This window comes from Microcaecilia unicolor, chromosome 10, assembly GCF_901765095.1.
Source record: "Microcaecilia unicolor chromosome 10, aMicUni1.1, whole genome shotgun sequence".
NCBI classification, from domain to species: domain Eukaryota; kingdom Metazoa; phylum Chordata; class Amphibia; order Gymnophiona; family Siphonopidae; genus Microcaecilia; species Microcaecilia unicolor.
In genome coordinates, this window is record NC_044040.1 from 218,947,985 (window position 1) to 218,965,567 (window position 17,583).

At 44.6% G+C, this 17,583-nt stretch overlaps 1 protein-coding gene across 1 annotated transcript in view; it reads right to left on the minus strand.

Annotated features, from left to right (window-relative positions):
- Window positions 1-623: 623 nt before the first annotated feature.
- The window catches only part of ABCC5 (ATP binding cassette subfamily C member 5), a 147,951-nt gene continuing 130,991 nt past the window's right edge, over window positions 624-17,583 (minus strand). The window contains exons 26-30 of the mRNA XM_030215965.1: window positions 16,673-16,832; window positions 16,357-16,435; window positions 16,000-16,113; window positions 4,253-4,417; window positions 624-2,405 (exon numbers count right to left, since the gene is read on the minus strand). Of these exons, the coding sequence (XP_030071825.1) occupies window positions 2,304-2,405; window positions 4,253-4,417; window positions 16,000-16,113; window positions 16,357-16,435; window positions 16,673-16,832 (620 nt within the window). The 3' untranslated portion in view covers window positions 624-2,303. The remainder of the gene's footprint in view (window positions 2,406-4,252; window positions 4,418-15,999; window positions 16,114-16,356; window positions 16,436-16,672; window positions 16,833-17,583) is intronic.

A 17,583-nucleotide genomic window follows, 5' to 3' on the forward strand; every position in this document is an offset into this window, starting at 1 on the left:
TGTAATGGGATATGAACATACGAAAATATTATTTCCTCGAAAATATCGATCAGCAGAAGGATGGCCTTGTGCCAAAGGAAAGCCAGACAGCAAAAGTTTAGAAACCTGAAAGTCTTTATTTACTTTTAGGCTTTGCTTTCAAAACATGCAAATCCTATAAAATGCCCACAGTTGACAGAAATGCAGCACTGAGTGCAGTTCCTAAAATAAGCAGGCCCCTACTCTCAATGGGAAGCAGCTACCTGGAGCTAAGGCCTCTGTCCTGGGATCCCCCAATGGTTTAAACAAGGATGGAGAAAGCTTTTTCCTTTAGATATCAAAACTTTTATAAAACTTGCCAGCATCAGAGGAAGAGATGGAAGGTACAAGGCTTGCTGCCTGGATATAACTATAGCCATTAACTTCCTCCCCTCCTCCTAACAGATCTGCCATCAGTGCTCATTTCTTTCAGACTACTCAAGTATTTAAATTAGAAGATTTTTAAAACCTAGCAGGTTACTTGTTTCACTCTGCTCAACATAAAAGCCACCCCTAGGTGGGACCCAAACCTCAACACTGGTGCTTATAAGATACATTGTTGTCATATTTAAACTCATAAGAAAGAGGCAGACACACACACTGTATCAAATCAAGGTCTAATGTATTTATCAAAATTAAAATAATTCAAAAACAAAACAGGGAAACACCACACTGAAAAGGTAGCAATGTCTACAAATAAAGCTGGAGCTTGAAATCATATACAGCAGTAAAAAAACATAAGTACCTCGGGTTTTTCACATCTGCAACAATAAATTTGCATTGAAGATGAAATTGAAACCTAAAAAACCTAATAGTTTATTAGCTGCTTTTAGATGCAAATGCAACATAATTATACTTAAATCATACGGTGCTGACAGAATTTCATAGCTCCTGAGCTCTTCCATTTACATAAGCTATTTGATACTGGCCTTAGTTAAAAGAACAGGGAGATAAGGCCTTCACCACCAGCCACATGTCCTCCCACCAAAGAGATATGAGGTCACCTCGCCCACACTCTAGAGGCATAAAAGCTGCTACCCCCCACCCCCCCCAAAACCAGAGAAGTACATATGCCTATCTGACAGCAGCAGAGTAGCCAATTTGCAAGAGGTCACACCGCTTCTGTCACTTTTGCTACTCCAGATTAACATGGTGCTCCCCCCCTCTCAAAGGTTCATCATCACAGATGCTTATAGTGTCACCCATTCGAACACCAGCAGCCAATCACGTGGTCACAAAATCACAACAGGCTGGGCCGCCTGGATTAGAGAGCAAAAGCAAGATTAACTAAGCTCAGGGAGCAAAGCAGTGTTCTGACTGCCTTCCCAAGGGACCTCCAAATCTCTTCATGTGCCTGACATCACTCCAGTTTTTGTATCACATAAAGCTACGAAATATCACAAAACCTGTCAGTCCTAAACAGCCCAAATGGCTCTACTGGCACCAGGCAGGTGACGGGAGCCACAGGTTAGCAGAACATTGCTGCAGAGGAATAACTAATTTCAGACTCACATTTAACTTCACTCTTGTTATAGTCTACACATATAAAAATGGATTTGCACTTCCAAAACGTGTTTCCCTTCAAAACTTAAATGGCTTGATTTTCAAAAATGAAGAGACTTTTTCTATCTACACAACACAAGCATGTTTACTTGCCCTCAAAAGGCAAGCACATACTACTGAATCCAGCAAATCCCCTTCCCCACAGACGAGCAAAAGCAACGCTTTCCACGCGGACTGTACAGGTAGAAGAGAGCAACAGACAACCAGCCTTCACATACACAAATATATCTCTCCTCAAATTGGAGCAGCCCTACAGTAAGTACACTGTACAAAACTGATAGAAAAGAATATGCACCATCAGTAACCTAGTGCTCATTTTAATATAAAATAAACCAGCTTACATCTTTGCTGTAAACAGGCTATGTACAGAATTTTGTATAGATACAGCTACATGTATAAAGCTTCATTGTAAGCATTTGATACATAGAACAATGGTTTCCAGAACCATTTTAGAGAGTCTATTGGAAAACCACCACTTTTTCCTTTTTTTTCTTTTTCTTTTTTTAGTAATATGAATGTGGAATAAATACAATAGCAAAACATGAATCTCTTTCAAAATAGTTAAAAAAAATCTGTCTTAAAACAGGATTTGTGTGCTAAAAATTAAAATATGAAAAAGGCAATATTCCACTTTTTATCATGATAAAAAGGGAGCAGCGAACCTGCCACAGGCAGAGTATGAGGTTGGCGCCCTGCAGGCGCACAGTTGCTTCCACACACGCTCAACCCTTGATCGTGATTTTGTTCTCTGCAGCAGCCAACATGGCATAGAATCGTGAGTTTTCATTGGAGAGGAGGACAGAGGGCATGTCAAATTCCATCACCTAAAACACATGAGGACACAATGCTTCTTCAGTAACAGAAATAAAGGAAGTCACTTTCAGCAAACGCAAATGAAGTTCTGCATACTAAGAAAGCAATTATTCCCCCCCCCCCCCCAAAAAAAAAAAACAAAAAAAACAAAAACAGAACATAGCAGAAGAGGACTGTATGGTCTATGGAGCCTGTATGTCCACCCTTCTTCCTCTGCCTTACACTTCCCTTCCCCTCCCCTCAGCTATCTTGTCTGCTAGTCCCATACTTTCTTGGGTTCAGATATGATCCTTCTCTATCCCTTCACTAAAAAGTGATTTCACACCCACTACTATTTATAAAGAAATATTTCTTTAGATTACTTCTACCCCTCCTTTTCAGCCTCATCCTATACTAGACCCTCCTTTCTAATAAAAAAAAATAAAAAAAAAAAAAGGCCCGACTCTTCTGTCTTTCTACATTGGGGATCCATTTTCTCCAAGGACAACCAGGATAGCATATTCTCATATGTGGATGACGTCAAGTGATGGATCCCGGCGTGGGAACAGCTATCCAGCTTTGCAACAAACTTTCGAGAGTGTTCACTGCACATGAATGTGATGGGAACCACACACAAAAAAAAAAAAAAACTATGTGGAAATTAGGCAATCGCCTAAGTAATATCAAATTACCCGTTTTTGACCTGCATATAAATACAAATGTATCTCAGTGCGTAATGTTATTAGTCCAGTAACCTAGTTTAGCTGATGTCTTGGCATGGCATTGTATTCCTATGTATTTCATTATTTTACCTAATATTAGTAAACTGCATACTCTTTGTTGAAACTTGACCTGCATTCTGAGCTAGGTCAGAGTAACAGCCAGATTCCTCACATTCCTTCCCATTTGATAAGAAAAGAGGTCCTGGCCTGGAAGCAGGTTTTCCCTACATGGTCACCGAAATGCTCTGATGTTTCACTTATATATACTGTCACCTACCAACATTTGCTTATTTCCGATCCGACGACGAAGGGCAACCTTCGAAAGCTAATCAAGAAATGTACTAAGTTATGCCCAATAAAAGGTATCATCTTATTTTCTTTTCCATGGTTTTATTTTGTTTGATTTCTATTGATTACCTTTAAAAGTGGACTAACACGGCTACCACACCTCTCTACTCAATAATATATTAAAAACAATTTGCTTTCTTATTGACCTCTAAATAATCCTCCCCTTCACCTCCAAGTCTTATAATTGTATTTTTGCACTAACATGTCAAGTTTTGCCTCCTTGTTCTATCATATTAAATATATCAAAGTCAAGTCAAATATAACTTTTCTTCTTCCCATTGATCCTCTGTCATCTTATTTTTCCAGCTTCTCTTATCTTTGCAGGACTATGTTGCCTGTTCTCCTTTTTCTGTGATCTACTATAAAGGGATGAAGCTAACCTTTTCCCCTCTTGCCTTTCTAGCTACCTCTTTAGAAAACCAGAGTGGCCTACGTTTTCCTCAGATGAGGAGGGTGGAGGCAGCCAGGTAGAAACAAAACACTGGCTTTGGTGCCCTTCCCATCTAATCAACCATCTTCACTTTTGTGCCCAAGAGAAGTAACGCTAAGCAAGCTACAAACAGATCAGGACTGGCTTCAAGGGCTTCTGGGTTGTTGGTCTGGTCTATGCTACAAGGAAGCACTTGTTTCACTCTTAGGTCTGCCTCCTCATTTCTTGCTGCAAGCCATACAAGGCAGGAGACCTGGGTTACATTCCAGCTCCAACTGCTGCTTCTTAGGCTCTCCACCACCAGACAGGGGACTGGAATTCAATGCCCAGTAGGGGAATCACTATTCCTTGTGCCAGCCTCACAGACCCCAGGACTCACCTGTCCTTGTGTTAGTACCATAATGCGATCAGAGCCAAGCACAGTGTGAAGGCGATGAGCAATGGTCAGCATGGTGCAATCTGCAAACGCCTCGTGAATTGTCTCCTGGATCAGTAGGTCAGTCTCTGTATCCATTGCAGCAGTAGCTTCATCTAAAATCAGGATCTAAAAAAACAAAACACCCCAAAATAAAACAAAAGGTGCTAAATTGGTTCAAACAAATGGCCTGTCAAATTCAGCATCCTGTCTCCAACAGTGGTCTCTCTGGACCATTTCTAAGTACAAATCATGTTATTCATATCTCCTATAATAATTTGTCACTCTGCATCCCTGGATGGCTGGCTGGGTTTGCAACCGTATGCAAATGAGCTACCACCACCACACACTGCTCCAGGGAAGCAGAGGCACATTCCAACCTATTGTACATCACACGTCATCTACTGCAACACACCTTAACTACTATCCACCACGATCTGCCAAATTTAAAACACGTGTCTCTGTCGGTTCTGAAGTGCTGAACTGAGTCCACGTGTTTTCGTCTAACGCAGACCTCCCATTTACATTGCGTCGAAAGCAGTTTCCTGTAAAATCGGCTTTTGCAATTAACAAATCACAAAATGTAAGTGGCATTTTCCCAGAGTTCGAAAGTCTTCGGATGCAATTATAAAAGTCATAGATGATCCTGAGCAAGGAAAGCCTTGCTAGGGAGGGCTCGTTTCATTGTTTCGCGAAACAGGCTTTTTTTGCTTGTCACAAATAAGGCAGCCCATGCCATTTTTAAGGCTCTTTGGCCCCCTGAATTGAATGAAGAAGTACTAAGAGATTAGTGCTCCTTTATTGGTATACTTTTGGGCTCATCTGTTCTATCTCTGGCTGCCTTCACAGCATCAGAAGATTTGTCCCATTCACCTGCTCACCACTTCCTGCTTCACCTGCAAGACGATGCTATCAATGGAGCATCCCAAAGGGATGTACAGCCACTGGACAACCTATTACTATTCCTGCCTGATAATCTATACTTATTTTCAATGTGGTTTGATTTTGGTATGCTGTTTGGACTAAACAGAAAAGACTGATCTGGTGGCTATCTCCAATTGTCCTTCTCTACTGGCAGAAGAGGATTATAATTTACTAGAAGAAAACTTGAGCTACGAAGCGAGGGAGATTACGTTTATATCAGTCAATATGGTTGATCTGAAGGCTTCTCTCTAAGATGCTGGCAAACTTTGTTACCGCAGATTCTAACTCAGCATCAGGATGCTTTGGATGCTCTTTAAGTGGTTCTTTATTTGTCTGGCAACGTACCCCCTCCAGATAATGGTGGCACCTAGCTTGGTTTATTACAGATTCTGATGGCATTGGAAAGACCTCCATCTCAACAAAGTGGGTTCCAGCTAATTATAATGAGGAACTCTTTCTTTTGCACTCTGTTGCTTTCATTTGGGCATTTTGTAACTTGTTCTGCATATAATCTTTTCTTATTAAGTTATACAACTGGATGATTATCCAGTAAGAAATCAAGCCTTTTACTGGACATTTTAACACAAGGGTGAATTTTTCTTCTCTAGGCTATTTTAAAGAGAAGTAGTCTTGGTTCTTACTCGATATTTGGAATATACCTCATTGACACTTTTCTCTATAGACGTTAGTCCATATCAGCTTACCTATTGTCATTATTTGGCTCGATTACTCCAACCACCACTGATTTTAACAATAACTACCAGAATTATAATGGTAAGGATTATTTATAGTTCTTATTTTCTTCATACGCTTCCATTAGTGCTGTTCTGTGGTGGTGGTGGGTGATGGGAAACAAAGCAAACTATGTGGAAGTAAGGCAGTCGCTTAAATAATACTAAATTACCAGGCTAGCATATCAAACATATAAACGGCGAGTGACCGTACTCAATCGCAAATGCGCAGTAGAGACTTCCCTCTCTGCCCCGCCCCCGCTTCAATATGTGATAATGGGGGCGGGACAGAGAGGGAAGTCTCTACTGGCATGCTGCAGACGTCGGAACCGCTCCCCCTCCCCCGGAGTCGCCGCCGCCCCTCCATCTGGCCCGAGCACTGTGAACTTACATCACCACGCAGCAGCAGGCACATCAGCAAAGCTGCCGTCAGCCTTCCTTCTCTGCCTTTGTCCCGCCCTCGCCGACGTTACGTCACACGAGGGCGGGACACAGGCAGAGAAGGAAGCCCACCCCGATGGCAGCTTTGTTGATGTGCCTGCTGCTGCATGCTGATGTAAGTTTACAGTGCTGCTCGGGCCGGGTGGAGGGGCGGCGGCGACTGGGGAGGGGGGGGGCTCGGGACCCCCCCCCCATTCCAAAAGTAGTCCGTTTTCACGAGCTCAACGGCTAGTCTATATATATATGTATACACCCACGTGTCCTAGTTTCAGTATATACCATGTTATTAGTACGCTTGCCTAGTTTAGCTGGTGCCCAGGCAGTTGCCTAGGCATGGCATTGTATTCTTGTGTATTATATTATTTTAACTACCATTAGTATAATAGTAAACTGCATACACATACTTTTTGTTAAAACATGAATTTCATTCTGAGCTAAGTCACAGCAACAGCCAGATTCCTCACATCCCAGCCTGAAAGCAGTTTTTCCCTACATGGTCAGGGATTTCCCTATTGGCTGATAGCAATCTAGGATGGTCACAGATGGGTATATCCTTAAGTGTCTTGTCTCTTTTTGCGTCCGTTTTCCCTGACTCTCTGCCTTCTCGTTTATTGCATTAACATCTCTTTGTTGGGACTACTGACCTTATTTTATACAAAAGAGCTCTGCAGCTAGGTAGAGCTCTGAAGACAGACATGAAGGATTTTAGAGTTTGCTGTTCTTATATTTTCTTGTAATCCTTGGTTCCTGGCACCATACCAGTATGCAGACATTCACCAATTCTCCAGAATGCAAATTCAAGCTAAGTGGTTCTATTTACCTATTCTGACTGAGTGTTGCCTCCATATACCTATAGGAAATCAAAAACACTCTGAGGAAAAACATGTTATCAGTGGTGTACCACAGGGATCGGTCCTTGGGCTGGCTCTTTTTAACATCTTTGTGAATGATATTGCGTAAGGACTGTCTGGTAAGGTTGGTCTCTTTGCAGATGATACCAAACTCTGTAATAGGGTGGACACACCGGAGAGTGTGGATAGCATGAGGGAGAATCTAGCAAAGCTTGAAGAACGGTCCAAAAATTGGCAACTAAGATATAATGCTAAGAAATGCAGGGTCATGAATTTGTGTCGCAAGAACCCAAGGGAACAGTACAGTACAGGTGGTGAAGTGCTTCTGTATATGAAAAAAGACCGGGACTTCGGGGTGATTGTGTCTGATGAACTTAAGGTGGTCAAACAGGTAGAAAAGGCGACACTCAAAGCCAGAAGGATGCTCGGGTGCATAAGGAGAGGGATGACCAGCAGGAAAAAAGAGATGATAGTGCTCTTGTATAAATGTCTGGTGAGGCATTTAGAATACTATATGCAAGTCTGGAGACCGCACCTATGGAAAGATATAAACAAGATTGAGTCGGTTCAGATGGCGGCTACAAAATTGGTTAGTGGACTCTGTCATAAAGCATATAGGGACAGGCTCACAAACCTCAAGATGTTATGTGTATAATTATGGTACAGCCAGAGACCCCCCCCCCCCTCACTGGAATGGTGGCGGGCCCCAGTCATAGAGCTCAGGCTATTACAGACATTGGCTGAGTCAGAAATCTGATGGCTGACATAACTGGGAGCTTACTGGCAAAGTATGGCCTAGTTGTTAGCACAGATAGAGGCCTGATGGTAAAGCCAAGTGTAGTTGTCTGGCTTAGGAAAAGGCCTGAATGACTTAAATTGAAAAGTTAGGTCAAGGAAAAAAATGAAACAAAATGGAAGATTAGAGAATTAAAATGGAAACTATCAGTTACAAAGTGGACTTTTCTCTAATATAAGTTAGAAAAACAAGTTGAGAAATGAGTGAGTCATGCCAGGTGCAAAGAAAATAGGGAACTAGCTGTCCAAGAGGGGAGGGAGACTTTCCTGTGAGCAGGATTGTGGTCAGCCAGTTTGGAATTTACATTAGAGTCATTGGTTTTCTATGTACTTGAAATTGTATAAGAGAGGGCAAAAACTGAGCATTTTAGAAGACCTTCTGACTTGCTACACGAAGTGCTGTCCGGCCGTCCACCTATCTGCTTGTATTCCTGATCCTACTGTGTTATTGTGGTAAGATATAATAAAGGTAATTACCCTTGCTATCTGTCTTCTCTCCTTCTTAACTAATGACTAGCAGGATGCTTAACCTCCTGAGCCTAAATTAGTTATGGGTAGGACCCTTACACATCTACTGATATTGACGGATATCAGGAGTCAGATGAAAGAGGTCATGTTAGAGGAATATATTTTAAGCCTTCTGGGAGACTCCCCTCGTCCATTTGGACACATGTCCATTGTGGGAGAGGGGCAATTCTTCCCGGGATAGAAAGGAAGAATTAAAACATATGTTACTATGTATATGCTGGAAGGGAGGCGGGAGAAAGGGGATATGATGAGACGTTTAAATACCTCAATGACATTAATGTTAGGAAATGAGCCTTTTTGAAATGAAGGAAACCTCTGGAATGAGAGGGCATAGGATGAAGTTAAGAGGAAATAGGTTTAGGAGGAATCTGAGAAAATACTTTTTCAAGGAAAGGGTGGTGGAGACGAGAACTGTGTCAGTGTTTAAGGCGGCGTGGGTTAGACACATGGAATCTCTTAGGAAAAGGAGGAGTTAGTGATTACTGAGGATGAGCAGACTGGATGGGCCACTCGGCCCTTATCTGTCATCATCTTTCTCTGTTTCTAAAAAGAAAAGAAAAATAAATAAATATACACAAATTTCTCTCATGCATATTCATTAATACCTCCCCAAAAAGTAACTACAAAAACTATTTTCTTATTCAACTTTATTTTCTAACAAAATATTTTAGAAACATCCTCTAAGTACTGAATTCTATACAGCTCACCCTTGCTGATTATATCTTATAGATTCATACACACTCAACCTATTTACACTCTACCAATACAGAGTAGTTACTTACCTGTAACAGGTGTTCTCCGAAGACAGCAGGCTGCATATTCTCACAAGTGGGGTGACGCCACGTCGGCCCCGGAGGATTTTAAAGCAAAATCTCAAAATCTCTTTACGGCGTTCCGTCGCGCGAGCGATCGTACTGCGCATGTGCGCACACCTATTCCCGCTCGCCGAGCGGACACGCCCCTCAGTTATATCCAAAAGATGGAGGAGACAACTCCAAAAGGGGAAGGTGGGAGGGTTTGTGAGAATATGCAGCCTGCTGTCTTCGGAGAACACCTGTTACAGGTAAGTAACTACTCTTTCTCCAAAGACAAGCAGGCTGATATTCTCACAAGTGGGGTATCCCAAGCTTTCAGGCTTACACAACAAACAGTGGTCAATAGAGTCTCGCAACGGCGAGGCCAGAATAAACATTGACCCGAAATATCAAAATGAGTGTAGCCTGGAACAGAACAAACATGGGCTTAGGAGGGTTGGAGTTGGATTCTAAACCCCAAAGAAGTTCTGCAGCCCCGACTGCCCAAAACCGACTGACGCGTCGGCTATTCTGCTGAAGGCAGTAGTGAGATGTGAATGTGTGGACTGATGACCACGCCACAGCTTTGCAGATCCCTTCAATAGTGACTGATTTTAGATTAGTCACCGATTCAGCCATGGCTCTAATTTTGTGAGCCGTGACATGGCCTTCTAGAGTCAGTCCAGCTTGGACAAAAATGAAGGAGATGCAATCTGCCAGTTAAGAAGAAATGATGCGGTTTCCGACAGCAACTGGCATTAAAAGAAATAAACAACTGGGCGGACCTTCCGAGGGAGCTCGTCTGCTCCACGCAAAAAGTGCGCAGCTTGCTTTCGCCAGGGCTTGTAAGATGAGGGAGAAAGCATGTTGGCAAGACAATTGACTGGATCAGATGGTACTCTGATACCAGCGCCAGTAAGAACATTGGCTGCATGCGGAGAACTACTCTGTTAAGATGAGAAGTAAGGTAAGGAGCTTGAGCTACTAGAGTCTGAAGCTCACCGACCTTTCGAGTTGAAGGAACAGCCACCAAGGAGAATGACCTTCCAGGTCCAATACTTCAGATGACAGGAATCCAGTGGCCCGAATTGAGCTTGCAGCAGCTGGATGAAAACGACATTGAGACTCCAAGATACTGAATAAGGAGTGATAGGGGCTCTGACCGAAGCATAAGAGCCAACTTGAAAAATTATTGTGGGTGCTAAGCCCAACAGAAATAATCCCCCTTAGATACAGACAAGGAATTCTCTCAATACTGTGGGAGAAGTAAACGTCATGAAGTGGACAGCTGAAGGCTGACGTTGTACACGTTGATGATAAGCTCTTATTGCACGAAGATGAATACAGACCGAGTTGGTCTTGAGACCAGATTCAGACAGGTGTGGAAAGAACTCAAGCAAGGTCTGTATAAGACTAGAGGCAGGATCTAGGACCTCGCTGTCACACCAGACGGCAAACCTCTTCCATGAAAAGAATAACACCTCTTTGTGAAATCTTTTTCTGGAAGCAGGCAAGAGTCGGGAGACACTCTTCTGGAAAAGTCAACGAAACCTACACTCTGAACATCCAGACCGTGTGAGCCATAGATTGGAGGTTGGGATGTAGAAGTGCCCCCTCGTTCTGCGTAATGAGAGCTGGAAAACATTTCAACTCCAGAAGAAGAGGGAATCGTATCTGACGTAGCTAGAAAGGAGCAATCAGAATCATGGCTCCACAATCTTGCTTGAGAATCAGCAAAGTCTTTTCCATCAGATGTATGGTAGGATATGCATACAGAAAACTTGTCCTCCAAAGAAGGAGAAAGGCATCCGATGGTAGTCTGTCGTGAGCCTGCAGCCTGGAACAGAACTGAGGGACTTTGTGATTGAACTAAGTTGCTCAGCCTGTCGGCCAGACTGCTGTTTACGCCAATTAGATAAATGGCTTGGAGAAACCAAGCCGCGTTGGCGAGCCCACCGCTACATCTGCATGGCATCTTGACTCAGAGGACAAGATCCAGTACTCCTTTGTTATCGAGTACATCACAACCCGATTGTTGGTTGATTAAAATAATTAGGTTGGATAGTCAGGAGGGATGCAACCTTCGTCAGCAGCTTTTGACTGAGTAAGGTGGACTGGACACCTCAGAATCAAAATGGAGAGAATTAACCACCTCTGAGGGGAATTCCGAAGACTGGCGAACAGTTGGGTTACATCCTCTAGATGTGCAAAAGTGTCAAGGGAGTGACGTGAACTGTGGAAGCCATGTGTCTAGAAGTCTCAATATTACTGTGCTGTAATCTGTTGAGACGGGCAATCAACGTGGTAAGGGAACACTTGCACTCCCAGTCCATGAAGATACGCTGCAACAACAGCTAGGCACTAGGAAAAACATACTCTGGACGCAAAGTGAGTAGAAGTATCTTGTAAGTCCAGAGAGCATAACCATTCGTTTTCCTGAAGTATGGGAAGAAGGATGCCCAGGGAAATCATCCTGAACGAAATCTGTTGAGGCCCCTTATGTCTATGATGGGACGGAACCCACAAGGAAGGACCTGGGATAGAAACTCAATCCTTCTTACCCTTGTGGAACAGGCTCGACTGCATTGGTACTGAGAAAGGCAGAGAGTTTCTCTGCAAGTACTCACTGTTGATGGAAGCTAAAGGATTAAACTTCCAATGAACAATGTGGAGGGTTTGATTCCAGACTGAGAATGTATCCTAACCGGACTATTTGAAAAAACCCCCCGGTTGGAGGATATAGAAGTCACCTGTGGTGGAGAAAATTTGAACTTCCCCCCGACAGGCAGATTGGCCGGTACGGACATTTGTTGCCCCTCTCTGGTTCCTGCGGAATAGCTGCAGGAGCCTGATTAGGTGCACGCCGCTGACTAGAACGAGCGTGCTGATCTCTTTAAAGAAGTTCCGAGATGAGGAAGTGTATGCACAGCATATCAACAATTTTCTGCTGAGTCTCCTCCTCCAGGTGAGAGGCACACAGTCATGAGAGTCTGCGCATCACCATACCTAGAGCAGAAATCTAGGTGTTACAATACAAGTGATGAAAACGCCATTGGACAGGAACTTGCGACACTTGGAAAAAAGATGTAGCCTACTCCGGTGGGAATGCTCATAAATATCTGGCAGGACTTGGTCTTGGATGCGATCATGCCAGCCTGGTACGCCAATCTCCAAAGGAGGCTAAGGATGTATGCTCTGGCCTCGGGGGCGCCGAAGCAAGTTCTTAGAACTGCTATCAGTTCTGAGTTGAAGATGGTAGTCCAGGACCTCGAGCATCTGGCATTGGGCTGATTGACAATCTCCATTGCAATGTGTCAAGACAAATAGAGGATCTAGAGGATTCTCAGCAGAGAAAACCCCATGACCTTCATATGTTCATCAGATGAACCATCATTGAACTGAGTCAACTACTCAAACAGAGCAGGTCAGATGCAAACATTGACCAGTATAGAGCAACTGTCATACATACAATTCTAAAGAACAGCTATGGAAAAATATGTTCTCCTGTAGCAAAATGGCTGTTCTTAACATGCATTTCTGGGCCTGGAAGCCAAGGTATGGAGGCGCGGTAAGTTCTACGAGCGAACACCCATACCAGAGGCAGCATCGGTGAAGGAGACCAGTTGAAAAGCTAGATGCCGCGGGAGGCGGTAGCATCCATGGCGTCCAATGGTACCCATGGTCTCGAAGCCAAGGACAACATCTGGCAATGCAAGGGAATCGAAACCAGACTGCCAGATGACTTCCATAACAGAGATATGACCGATGGTACTGATAGTACTCATGGCACCGACGGTGCCGATGATACACATGGTACCGATGACCCCCGGTACCAATGGAACCCATGGTACTTGGTACCGATGATAGTCATGATATCTGGTATCGATGGTACCCATGATACCCTAGTACCGAAGGGACCCTTGACATGTGGTACCGATGGTACCCATGATATTCGGCACCAACAGCACCGACGGTACCTATGGTACACATGGTATCGACGGTGCTCAAGACACCCGGTACCAATGGCACCCATGGTACCGATGGTACCTGGTCATGATATTTGGTATCGACGGTACTCATGTACCGACGGTATCCATGATAGCTATCCATGGTACCGACGATACCCGATACCGATGGACTCGTGATACTCGGTACCGATGGGCGATGATACCTGTGATCGATGGTGCCCATGATATCTGATGCCGATGGTGATACCTGGTGCCGACGGTGCCCATGCACCGAAGACACTCGGCACCGATGATACCCGGTGCCGATGGAATCCATGGCACCGATGGTACCGGTACCGACGGGACCCATGGCACCGACCATGGTACCAATGTTCCCGGTACCGATACTCCTCGGTACCGACGCACCGGTGACATTCGGCACCGACGGCACCCATGGTACCGATGAAACTCGGTACCGACGCCATGACACCCGGTACCGATGATACTCGGTACCGACGGTACCCATGACACCCGGTACCGATGATACTCGGTACCGACGGTACCCATGACACCCGGTACCGATGATACTCGGTACCGACGGTACCGATGATGCCCGGCACCGACGGCACCCATGGTACCGATGATACTCGGTACCGACGGCACCCATGGTACCGATGATACTCGGTACCGACGGTACCCATGACACCCGGTACCGATGATACTCGGTACCGACGGTACCGATGATGCCCGGTACCGATGCGGTGTATCGACGTCCAATGCCAGGATACCTCCATAATAGAGGGAGCAACGCTCTCGGCACCGACTGATGTCTGAAGCCCGAATACCTCCATAACAGAGGGAGCAAAGCTCTGGGCACCGATGGTACCGACACCCGCTGATGCGCCCGAATGACCTGCCAAGCAGGAGGCGCCGAGGCAGGTGGAGACCTACTCGATGCATAACTATACCCAGCGTGCATCGGTCTCTGTCGGACTCCCTGACAAGTAGCATAAGTCTCGTCTTTGAGACACTACTTGCGCTTCACAGGGAGATGATCCGTCCTTTGGGCATCCCTGGCAGAGTAGAATACGTCTCGGTACTTTGAGACACTACTTGCGCTTCACAGGGAGATGATCTGGTCCTTTGGGCATCCCTGGCAGAGTAGAATACGTCTCGGTACTTTGAGACACTACTTGCGCTTCACAGGGAGATGATCCAGCCCAAGACACTTCCGCCGATGCGTCCGAATGACCTGCAGAGCAGGAGACGCCGAGACGGGTGGAGACTCACTTCAAAGGTTACACCACTGATATTGTGTCACCAGGCTGCCCATTCAGTGGCTGTGACATACACCTTCACCATGAAGCAGGCTCTCACAGCTCTCGAGAGCAATTTGTATAAGTTTTAATAAATGGATCAAAAAATGTGGGCTTGTTTTATTTGCTGGCTAGAGAGAGCCCACAGATAACAATATACCAGCACTTTTCAAGTAAAAAGAAAAAGAGAAGCTTATAAGCTTCGTTGAGGCACAGCCCCTTGTGACTCTGGCAATTACTTAAATTTTTTTTTTTTTTTTTTTTCTTGCCTCAGGTACAAAAAATACCTGTATATATAAGCCACAATGAGCCTGCCATAAAAATAAAAAATAAAAAGAGATTTACTCCAAAGACCTGAAGAAAACACGAAGCCCTAACGAACTCCGTGTCTCCTCAGACGCGGAAAAAGAAAAACTGAGGGGCGTGTCCGCTCGGCGAGCGGGAATAGGTGTGCGCACATGCGCAGTACGATCGCTCGCGCGACGGAACGCCGTAAAGAGATTTTGAGATTTTGCTTTAAAATCCTCCGGGGCCGACGTGGCGTCACCCCACTTGTGAGAATATCAGCCTGCTTGTCTTTGGAGAATAAAATGATATCATACTCAGGGGTGTGCTGGTAAATTTTTAACAACAGGCTCTTTCTCCGGATGTAGCCAGCTCTGCAGTTGGAAGGGCCAGGGGTGGCCAGGGTGGGGGAGCAACACTTGCATCTCTTTCCTCCCTTCCTTCGTGCGGGCATGCTAGGCACACCTTTGCTGGCAGCCAATAAATGGACTGCCACCACTCCCATCGTCTTGCTCTGAGCAGCATGCTGGAACTTCTCTCACATGCTCGAGAAGTCCCAGCCTGCTGCCCAGAGCTGGGAACAAGGAGCGGGGAGCAGCAGTAGTCTATTTACTTGGCTGGCAGGGCTCAGCATCCCCACCAGCAAAGTAAAAGTAATTCAGCAGGGGGCCCAAGCCCACATTTTGGGAGCCAGTTGTTAAAGTAGCCATGGAGGGCCCTACTTTAACAACCAGCTCCCAAAATTCTTAAAAACTTAACAACCAGCTCTTGCGAGCCTGTGAGAGCCTGCTCCAGCACACCACTGATCACAATCCTCCTTCTGAGGAAATGATGTAAAAACACATACAAGCTCCATAACATATACCACTAAACAAAATATTCTTCTACAGCTTTCAGATATGAACAGCAATTATAAATCATCCATAGTTAACTGAAACAACTTGCTAGCTGTTACAGATGTAACATTAATAGAACCTCTTTTAAACCTAGATTACTAGCCTTAACCTGCCACCAGAAGGGAAGAGTGAGAACAGGAATAATTAGCACTCCCACCCCAAACACCCTCCACAGCCAAAACTGTGACAAACATATCATGTACCTTGCAACGGCGCAGCAGAGCTCTGGCAATGCAAAGAAGCTGCTTCTCCCCTACAGAAAAATTGTCACCATTTTCCAGCACTTCAGACTCAAGTTTTAGAGGTAGCTGAGCAATCTGAGGAAACAGAGAAAGTAACAATAAGATTAGGGAGGTGCGTAATATACAAGATCACCATTCTACCCATTACGAATGCCTCTTACAGCAAACAGGATGAGAGAAGCAATTATATAACAGACCGACCAGTGGCTGTAATCCATATGGCAGACATTCTCAACCGTTTTCAGCACCGAACAGGTAAAAAAATTGGTAGCTACTCTCTAGTGCTGTTGCCACCCACCTGCTCCAATGAACACTTACACATTCTTTCATATGAGTCCTTTCCAAGGAATCCCAGATCTGGTCCTCACTGTACTGGTTAAAGGGATCCAGGTTTGATCTAAGAGAAGCATACAATTTAGTAAGCTACAGTTTTAATTCCAAGCTCTACCTATGCTAACAGAATTGGGTGCTGCCCTCATTTCAGAGAGAGAATGTTCTGGTTATCCTCCCAATGACACAGCTTCTGTGTCCTAGAATTACATTACTTATGGCTAACTGAACATTGCACACATCAGAAAGGGAATGAAGGAAGACAGGTCTGCAGAACAGTGGATATGCCTGTGACAATACTAACCTGACTGTACCACTGAATAAGACAGGCTCCTGAGGGATAATAGAAAGTTTGCTGCGCAGATCTGCTAAACCAATGTCACTGATCTTCACCCCATCTATTTTAATGCAGCCTCCAGACAGCTCAACAAGTCGGAAAAGTGCCATACCGAGTGAAGATTTTCCTGTGGGTAAAGAGTCAAGTATATCAGCACTCCCTTATTACTTCATCATGGTTTGTACCCCTGACAAATGTCTTTAACTGGTACTTCTAGGGCAAAAGAGGTGGGGGGGGGGGGGCACTTTTTATTTATTTATTTTTTTAAATATGTTCCCACTAAGGCCTGTTGTTTCACTAGAAATATATCTTGAAAGTGGCAGTCTGACTTCTCTCTCTTAGGCTAGCTAAGATGGTGTACTGAAAAACTCAGAATTAAGCATGGACAATACGTTTCTCAAAATTCTCCAGAACTTGTATGGCTGCAACGTTTCTCCAGTGTCACTGGTAAGAGGGCTACTGCTTTGTCCTTTGACTGATCCTTCAAACACAGGCTATGAGAACTAACCCTGAAATGCTAAATCTTTCAGTCTTGGCAGAGTGAAGGAGTGGCCTAGTGGTTAGGGTGGTGGACTTTGGTCCTAGGGGACTGAGGAACTGAGTTCGATTCCCACTTCAGGCACAGGCAGCTCCTTGTGACTCTGGGCAAGTCACTTAACCCTCCATTGCCCCAGGTACAAATAAGTACCTGTATACAATATGTAAGCCGCATTGAGCCTGCCAAGAGTGGGAAAGCGCAGGGTACAAATGTAACAAAAATAAATAAAATGAAGTAGACTTATCCGTCTTATCCTGAATGTCCCCAAGCTACTACCTAATTACTGTGAAACATGTCTAGATAGCAGCATTTGTATGAATTTTTGACATTTACCTGTTGG